This window comes from Megascapheus bottae, chromosome 22 (assembly GCF_031878675.1).
Source record: "Megascapheus bottae isolate mThoBot1 chromosome 22, mThoBot2.hap1, whole genome shotgun sequence".
NCBI lineage: Eukaryota > Metazoa > Chordata > Mammalia > Rodentia > Geomyidae > Megascapheus > Megascapheus bottae.
Window position 1 is genome coordinate 2,435,755 of NC_143530.1, and position 9,322 is coordinate 2,445,076.

Sequence of the window (9,322 nt, forward strand, 5' to 3'; positions counted from 1 at the left end):
GGCAGAAATGAGGAAGATGGAGCTCCCCTGCCTTGACTCTAGGCTAGAGCTCTGCAGGGAGCCGACTCCAGGCCAGATAGGAGCCTGTCATTGAACTGGGCAGGACCACGGGCATGACAGAATAAACATTCTCCCAAGGGGCAACGGGAGAGGGGACTGCAGGTGACTCCCTGACCCTTCATGAAACTAGTGGCCACGTATTCCTGACCTCTCGAGCTGGTCTTGCAGCCTACCTGTGATGCCAGTCTGAAGGCCGAGGCTCCCAGTCCCAGACAGCCTCAAAAGCCAATGACAGGAAGAGCAAAACAAAGCTGTGTTCCCAGCTCCCATGGTGACACTCCCCTCTCCCTCCCCTTCCCTCTCTCTCTCAGTTAGTGACAGGAGTGTGGGAAGGAAGATACAACTTCTTCTGTCAGGGCACCCGCAGCGCTGGGGAATCAGACATGAAGGTACGTGTCTCCTTAAAAAGTGCCCGTGGGGTGGGTGGGGTTTTCATTCAGGGTTTTAGTAAATAAATTACATAAAAGACAAAATAGACGATAACTTCTCTATCCAGCTAGTCCTCAACAGAGGACTGCATCCATAAGGTGGGGAAGTATGAGTACGATAGAAAAAACTAGCTGGGCGCGATGGCTCACGCCTGTCATCCCAGCTACTCAGGAGGCTGGGATCTGAGAATCAAGGTTCAAAGCCAGCCTGGGCACAAAAGGACCTGAGACTCATCTCCAATTAACCTCTAGAAAACGAGAAGTGGGGCTTGGCTCAAGGGTAGGCCAATGGCCTTGAGATGAAGAGCTCAGGGACATCGCCTAGGCTGAGTTCAAACCCCATGACCCACCAAAGAAAAGATAAAACTAATGCTCCCCACTCTGCGAGAAAACTCCTGGGGATGTGTTGAGCAGGCCTTGTGTTTATATAGATAAGTGAGAGGCTGGGAGTCGTGCCGTGGCTTCCTCGCGGCCCTGGCGAGGGTACGCTGCAGGGGCTTGGGTGAGCTCCTGGAGCTTTTCCAGCTTGCCCTGGAGGCCCTCACCACCCCACCGCCCTTGCTTGCAGATCATCCGAGTCCTCTGGTGGTACTACTTCTCCAAGCTCATAGAGTTCATGGACACTTTCTTCTTCATCCTGCGCAAGAACAACCACCAGATCACAGTCCTGCACGTCTACCACCACGCCACCATGTTCAACATCTGGTGGTTCGTCATGAACTGGGTCCCCTGCGGACACTGTGAGTACTTCTGTGGACTTGCGGGCCGGGGTTTTGAACGTCTGGTGCCGCGTGAGTGGCCGTCGGTCAGTGGTCGCAAGCTGGCAGGGGCCACGGCTGGTGGTGAGACGGTGCTGGCCCCGCCCTGCTCTTCTGTGACCCCAACACACACGCCACTTGCCTGTCATGAGCACTTCCCTGAGAATTACAGCAGTCACCAAGGGTTCAGGTTTGTCTCAGACGGCTCCTGTCGCCTCCGCACTGAAGAGTTCCACTGGTAGCTTTGGGCTTCTTCTTCCTCGATGGCCGTGTCCGTGGGCCCCGTTCACAGTCATAGATTGTAGAGAGGAGGCAGAGGCCCTGGCGGGCGGTGCACCGTCTTCCTCCCGGCCGCCCTCCCCACACTTGGAGAACCCTTTCCATTGCTGAGCTGTGGACGGAGCCCTGTCCCTCGGCAGACGCCCTGCCCTGGGCGGTGGCGGCAGCTCCTCCAGCCTGTGTGCATAGCACTCGGAAAGGCCTAAAGAAAGCGGGAGGTCCCCCCGAAATTCAGATCCCACCATAGGTGGAACGGACTCTGGAGTCTGTTAGGGATGAAAACTGTGACGTCAGCACAGCCCTAGGGCGGGCTTAGAAGGCCACGTCCTCTGTACACCACCTGTGTACAGCTGCAGCTGTGGGAAGTGCCCATGGCTAATGAGCTGCATGCGCACACACACACCTACCTACCTCTCCTCCCCACCTACACACAGGACATCACATCAGCTCTCCCCTCCTCCCAGCTTCAGAACAGCACATTTGGCCCAGGAGGTGGGGGTCTGGGAGTTCAAGCTGCAGGAGCCAGGCGCGGTGGCTCCCGCCTGCCATCCTAGCCACTCGGGAGGCTGAGATCTGAGGGTCTCAGTTCAAAGCCAGCCTGGGCACAAACAGACTCTCATCTCCAGTTAACCACCAGAAAACTGGAGGTGGCGCTGTGGTTCAAGTGGTAGAGCGCTAGCCTTGCACTGAAGAGCTCGGGGACAGCGCCCAGGCCCAGAGCTCAAGCCCCACGACCACCACCAACACAAGCTGCGGGAGTGGGAGGTAGGTGGCCGTGAGGTTGTGGAGATGAATCTGGTGCTGCCGGGCCCTCACCACGCAGTGCTTGAAGCGGGCAGGTCTGCCGCGCTGTGTTCACAACCATCCCCGGTTTCTCCCGTGGACGACGCTAACGCCTCTGCCTCCGCGCCCCCCGCCCCACAGCATACTTCGGTGCCACGCTTAACAGCTTCATCCACGTGCTCATGTACTCCTACTACGGCCTGTCCTCCATCCCCTCCATGCGCCCCTACCTCTGGTGGAAGAAGTACATCACGCAGGGGCAGCTGGTGAGTACTGGGCTCCCAGCCCCCGCCCCAGCCTGGCCCCTGCCACAAGCCTCCTCCGGCAGGCAGGGAGTGCAGCGCTTGAGCCTGTGTCCCAACCTGGTGATTCGTCCTTGGCTCTGTGTGTGTGTGTGTGCGCGCGTGCGCGCGTGTAACTGGTGTAACTGCTCTAGTTATGAGTCCAGCATCCCAAGAGAAGCTGTGTCCCCGGCGCGTGTGTGTGTGCGCGCGCGCGCGCCTGCTCTAGTTATGAGTCCAGCATCCCACGAGAAGCTGTGTCCCCGACAGCCTCCGTGAGCTGCTGGGCTGTGGGCCGGTGACATTGGTGGGAAGAACTTCGCCGAGGGCCGCCCTTCCAGGGACGGGCCAGTCAGGGTTGGCGCTCGAAGTCCCACTGCACTGTCCTGTCCGAGGTCTGCCCGGTCGTCAGTATTTGAGAGACTCCTGGACTGTTCCTGTAACACAGACATGTCCACCCCGGGCTGAGTGAAGGGTTCTGCGTGAGCCTGATTTCAGACAGGAGGACCCTGAAAACAGCCCAGCTGGTGGCTGGTGTGGTCGGGGGCCTGGGGCCCCACCATGCCGACGCAGTCCTTCAGGTCAACGTGCAAACAGCACTCCAAGAAGGCCTTTCAGGCTCCACCGTGGCATCATGAGGAGGGAAGAGGTCTGCAGAAGAGAAGGGCACACCTGTGGTTGGTGCCTGTGGTCTAGCTAGCCTCTGATCTCCAGTTAGTCAGCAAAATGCTGGAGCGGAGGGAGGCTCAAGTGGTGGAGCACCAGCCTTGAGCCAGACCCCGGAGCCAAGGGGACAGGGACGGAGGGGAAAGCACCGTGTTGGAAGTGGGGTGCTCCGGGCAGACCTTCCCGTGCCCCAGTTTGCCCAGTAGTCAGGAACTTCTATGGGCGTGGGGGGTGGGGCAGAGGTTCCTGGATCAACCTGCGAGCTGCCAGGCCAGGGCTGTGGCCGAGGCTCCATCCACCGCCCCTGAGCAGCACCTCCAGCCGTGAGGGTTCAGTCCTCAGAGGTGTGGCGGGCCGTGCCCTGGCCTGGCGCCCTTCTGCTGCCGCCCTGGGCATTTGGGAGCCGTGTAGTAGCATGACGGGGAGGGGGCCACACGCCTACACTGCACTCAGTTGAGTGTGAACATGACCCTGTGCCACTGCTCATGCTCGTGCACTGCTCACAGGCGTGCACGCGCCCACGCTTCTCTTGTGCACACACGGCTCACGAGCGCCCAGGCGCCTCTCCCCCCCCCCTCCAACGCTCCCGGCTCACGAGCACCCTGGTGCCTCTTCCCCCCCCACCAATGCTCCCGGCTCACGAGCACCCCGGCACCTCTCCCCTCCCACTCCCGGCTCACGAGCACCCCGGCGCCTCTCCCCTCCCACTCCCGGCTCACGAGCGCCCCGGCGCCTCTCCCCCCCCACTCCCGGCTCACGAGCGCCCTGCGCCTCCCAGGTGCAGTTTGTGCTGACCATCGTCCAGACAAGCTGTGGCGTGCTGTGGCGCTGTGCCTTTCCTCTTGGCTGGCTCTACTTCCAGATCGGGTACATGGTCTCCCTGATTGCGCTCTTCACCAACTTCTACATCCAGGTAAGCCCTTCCCTGGCAGCTGGCCCGGGGCCTCCCTGCAGGGCAGGTGGTGGGGAGCCCCTGGGCGCGGGCGGGGAGGGGAGGCAGGGGCAGGCCTGCCCCACGGCAGCCTCCACACTCCCGTTGCTGCCCCCCGCCCCCCGCCCCATGCCAGACGCATGGGCACTTCTGGTCAGCCGCCTTGGCCCTGCCACCCTTCCCAACATGGCTCCCAAGTGGCTTCAGAACTATCTCCGTCCCTGCCGTCCATGGAGACAGACTCTGCCCCCTGCCCCATCCTGGAGCACCACGCGTGCACGGGGACAGAGGATGTCTGGGCACGGTCTCCGGCGGCCTGGTCGCTTTGGACACTGCTGGTCATTGTGTGTGAGCTCCTGCCATGTGGCCGCACCTCGGGCTGTTGTTGTTTTGTTTTTCCTTTTTGTTTTTTGGTTACCAATTATAGGGCTTGAACTCAGGGCCGTGACATTGTCCCTGAGGGCTTCAGCTCAAGGTAGCATTCTGCCACTTGGAACCACAGTGCCACTTCTGATATCCTGGTGGTTAGCTGGAGATGAGTCTTTCAATTGCCCCTACAATAAAAAATACAATGAAAAAGAGTCTTTCAGACTTTCTCACCCAAGCTGGTTCTGAACCTCCATCCTCACTCTCAGCCTCTGTGTAGCTAGGGTTGCAGGTGTGAACCATCAGTGCCCGTGTCACATTTGTCTTCGGTGGGATTCACACGCATCTGGGCCACATGGCCCTGTCTCTGACACAGGAGTCCTCAAAGGGCCGTGCAGAGTGGACAGGCAGAGGCCTTGAGGCACTGAAGTGGTTCACGCCCGTGGTCCTCAGCCCGGGGCCCTTCTTGATCCTTTAGCTAAAAGAGGCAGGCCTGGTGGGGGCTGGCTCCCTCCCCGTGCAGTCCTCCCTGTGCAGTCCTCCCCTCCCCTGAGGGGGGCCTGGTGGGGGCTGGCTCCCTCCCCGTGCAGTCCTCCCTGTGCAGCCCTCCCCTCCCCTGAGGGGGGCCTGGTGGGGGCTCTGCCCTGGCCTGTTCCCTCACCTGTCCTTGCACGTTTCAGACCTACAACAAGAAGGGAGCCTCCCGGCGGAAAGACCACCAGAACGGGTCTGCGCCTGCTGTGAACGGACACGCCAGCGGCTTCTCGTCCCTGGAGAGCAGCGCAAAGCCCCGGAAGCTGCGCAAGGATTGAAGCCCGACGTCGACTCGTGTGACTGTGAGCACAGTGGAGTTTCGCCCCGACGCCCGCTGGCCGCCGCTGCGACCTCCGGCCTGCAGTAGTTGACTCGTCTGTTCCAAACCCCTAGAATTCGTACGCACATTAGACAAGTAGGCATCAGATCCCGGACTCCCCCGGGATCCACCGCCCCCGCCCACCCGCCCCCGCGCTAGACTGTGGAAGGGAATTACTGTAGTGTATGACACTGCTGTTGCCTTATTAGTTATAACATGATAGGTGCTGAATTGTGGTTCACAATTTAAAAACACTGTAATCGACTTTTTTTTTTTAAACTGTTGATCATGCATGTGATTGTAAATGTAAATTTGTATAATGTCCTTACAGTAGAGAAACACACATGCCTTACAATTTAAAAAGCAGGGCCCAAAGCTTACTAGTTTCGATTAGGGTATGTTTCAAGTTTATATTCATTTGTAATAGCTCTGTTCAGAAAAAAAAAAAAAATCAAAGACCATGTATGAAGCCCGTGTGCGGCGGGAATTCCTGTGAATGTGTCCTCAAGCACGGCGCCTTCAGTTTTGTAACCCAGGCTTTCAGTCAAGCAGGCTCAAAAGTAGTGGAACAGTTTAACTTTTTAACAGATCTTATTTTTTTATTTTGAGTGCCACTATTAATAATGTTAAAAAAAAAAAGTGGGGCAAGGGGCGCTCCAGCAGTCTTGATGAACCTTAAATATATATATTCTCTGTCCTCGACAGTCTAGAGTGAGTGTCGGGCAAGCCAGCCGTTTTCAATTTCTGAAGCACTGAGTGTGCTTATGCAGGGAACAGAAAGCGGCGTTCGCTTTCCGGGGCCAAGACGGGGTGAGCTCTGGGCCCAGCGTGTTTCCTTCACAGACGCTGTAGGTGAGGGCAGGGGCTGCCACACTTCAGTTGGTCTGCTTGACGCAGACTTCCTTTGCAATGTGCCTAATCCAGAAATTAACAGAGCAGGGGGAGGGGGAAAAACCTTAAAAAAATAACAAAGGTAAAATCAAGCAGATGCAGACAGCACCCCCAGCACCCCGCTGCTGCCCGACGGCCATTTCTTGTCGAGTTTGGTGAACTTGACCGGCTGGGTCTCCCTGAAGCTCAGTGTGGGCCCACCTTTTGGAGATGGTGCGTTCTGGTTGCGGCGGCCGTGGTGTGCGCTGCTCGAGCGCTGTGACCCCACGCCCTGCCCCCCTGGACACAAAGTCCATGGAACCACTGGTGACACATCTAGATGGTCATTGGCAGTACGTCAACTAACTGTGGGTTTGGTGTTTCTGTAAATACGCGTTTACCATGCTTTCACTTTGCACATTGCTGGTGGGGAGCCTGGGCTCTCCGGGGAGGGGGTTTCTTCAGGAGGAGCCCTGGCGTCTGTTTGCCTCCCTGCCTCCCGACGGGACCACGCTGGGTGGGTGTGGCTTCACCGTGGGCGCATCGCTCCCTTTCGTGCAAGAACTCGAATGTCCACTGGTGTGCCGTCAGAGTGTGCTTAGCCGTCTGGATACACTCTGTTAAATGATGTCTGAACATTAATCATTAAACACTTTTGATTACCAGTGCTCGCATTTGGCATGTTGATGTGCTGTCCGCTCTGCAAGGCGGAGGAGGGCGGAGGGGGAGTCCACAGACAGACCACGTCCCCAGGACTCGCACCGCCGGACCTGCGCACTTCTCCCTTACTCCTCCTTCGCCCCTCCCCACACTGCACATCTCCCCGTTTTCCTATAAGGAGCTGAGTGGGGACCGCTGGGCTTGGCGGGCCTTGGAGCCCCAGGGGAGCCCACTCAGCTGCCCCGTCCCCTGGGGTCCAAGGCCAGGCCGTGAGCAGACAATGGCATGGCTGTTGGGGAAGGTGGCCATGTCTCAGCTCTGCCACTTCCTTCTCATGCCCAGAGTCCAGCCTGCTCAGCTCAGAGTGCCCCTCTTCCGAGAGTCTCACGAAATGATGCCTGACTGGAAAACAGAGTGTGTGGACCATGAGGGAGGAGCCCGCTCGGGAGTGCCGTCAGGACTCTGATGCTGAAAGGCCTGGGGGAGGCAGGTGCAAAGGCTGAATCCCTGCTGGGAGCCACTCACCCCTGAGGCCTGCAGCACAGGCGGGAGATGGCATCAGAGGTTCTCCAGGGCCTGAGGCCAGGATACAAGTCTACACCAGTCACAACGGGGTCAGGCCTTAGAGCTGCTTGCTTTGTCTGCTGTGCCCTCTGGAGGGGTCTGGCCCTGAATGATTTGCTTCCATGAGAGCTTCCTGGTCATCTGACTCGACCAACAAACCCAGCCACCTCCCAGCCCCGCCCACCAGTGCTCTCTCCTCCTGCCCTCAGCTTGCTTCCACCCGTGTTGCATGCTTTACTGCACAAAACTTTCTGATCATCTACCCACTGGTCAGAATTTCAGCTCCTTAATCTCTTCGACAAATAGCGATGTGTTGAGCTCATTTTTTGTGGTTTGGTGAATAGTACTAACGAAGTCAGTGAGAGCGCAAAAGGGAATGGAGAGGGGAGTCAGCTGGCCTCGGAGCAAGGGCCTGCGTCAGCCATGAGAGCAGGCGGCTTTGGGAAGCAAAATACAGAACTGGAATAGTTGTGGAAATAAGTAACTGGCAGTACTAAGGCCTTTCTTTACAGATTAAAGGGCTGGGGGGTGGCTCAAGTGGCAGAGCACCCATCTAGCAAGCATTAGATCGTGTGTTCAAGCTACAGGACCACCAATGAAACGAAACTTGTGGAGACTAGAATGTGAAACACACAGGATCTGACCTGTGCCCCCGTGCCAGTGTGTAGGGCATCACTAAGCAAGCCAGGCTGCAGGCACACTTTGCTGGTGGGGGCCGCACATAGCTGGGTTCCGTCATGCCTCACTCACGGGCCCTGGAAGAGCAGAGTTACTCAGCATCCAGTTACATTTGTATTTCAGATAAGTAATGGGTGATTTTCTTACATATTTACTCATGCATAGGTGTGTATAATATATGCATATGTTTCAAGTCTTGCAAGCAACCTACTTTGTCAGTCCTGGGGCTAGAACTCAGGGCGTGGGCACTGTCCTTGGACACTTTTTATTCAAGGCTAGTGTCTGCTGCTTGAGCCACAGCGCCGCTTCCAGGCTTTTCCTGTGGGTGTGGTACTGAGGAATGGAACCCAGGGCTTCGTGCATGCTAGGCGAGTACTCTACCACTAGGCCACACTCCTGGCCCCAACATGCAACATACTTATCATTTAGGATCGCATTTCTGTTCACCTAAGGTGCAAATCTAAATTGAACTGTGTGTCCTATGCCTGCATTTGCTGATTCAGGCAGCCCCGTACGCCATTCAACCACCATCCACCCACCCACCACCCCAAGCCGGGAGCCGGGAGCCCTCCCTCAGCCCATACGTGGGCTCCCTGAGACCTGGATGCCTCCAGCTGTGGATGGAATGGCAGGTAACCATTCATTTGTTCTCCACTGTGCAGGTGAACAAGCCCAGTTACGCCCTGGAGCAGGCTTTAGCTCTGGAGAGAAGAGAGGGAGAGTTCTGAGGGCCTAAGGGGTTGGATAAAGCAGTCTTTAGATAAAAAGGAGGGGCTCAGCAAAGTGAAAACCAGGGTGAAGTTCCTCCTTGCTTAGGCCGGCGCCCCTGGTGGTTCTGGGCACCTCAGCCTTAAGGGCTATCCATGGCCCCATCTCCATCCTCCACCCTCCAGAGCACGCCCTTGACCACGATCTTGACTCAGTCTTGGCTAGAGCAGTCAGATGACATCTCCAGAGAGACCTTGGGTCAGCTCTGCAAACCCAGGTCCACAGAGAGCAGGAGACTCAAGGTCACCTGGCCCTGCCCACGCCCAGCACTGAGTTAGGGGACCCTCAATGACAAAGTTTTGCTGTGGCCAAGGAGCTGGTACGTGTAACCAACCCCAACAATTTGGGGGGGAGGGTGTCCATATGAGCCCCCGTCT

At 57.5% G+C, this 9,322-nt stretch overlaps 1 protein-coding gene across 1 annotated transcript in view; it reads left to right on the forward strand.

Moving 5' to 3' along the window:
- The window catches only part of Elovl5 (ELOVL fatty acid elongase 5), a 35,789-nt gene extending 30,332 nt beyond the window's left edge, over positions 1-5,457 (forward strand). The window contains exons 4-8 of the mRNA XM_090355475.1: positions 372-449; positions 1,057-1,228; positions 2,450-2,574; positions 4,034-4,168; positions 5,233-5,457. Coding sequence (XP_090211601.1) covers positions 372-449; positions 1,057-1,228; positions 2,450-2,574; positions 4,034-4,168; positions 5,233-5,364 — 642 coding nt within the window. The 3' untranslated portion in view covers positions 5,365-5,457. The remainder of the gene's footprint in view (positions 1-371; positions 450-1,056; positions 1,229-2,449; positions 2,575-4,033; positions 4,169-5,232) is intronic.
- The last annotated feature ends 3,865 nt before the right edge of the window (positions 5,458-9,322 follow it).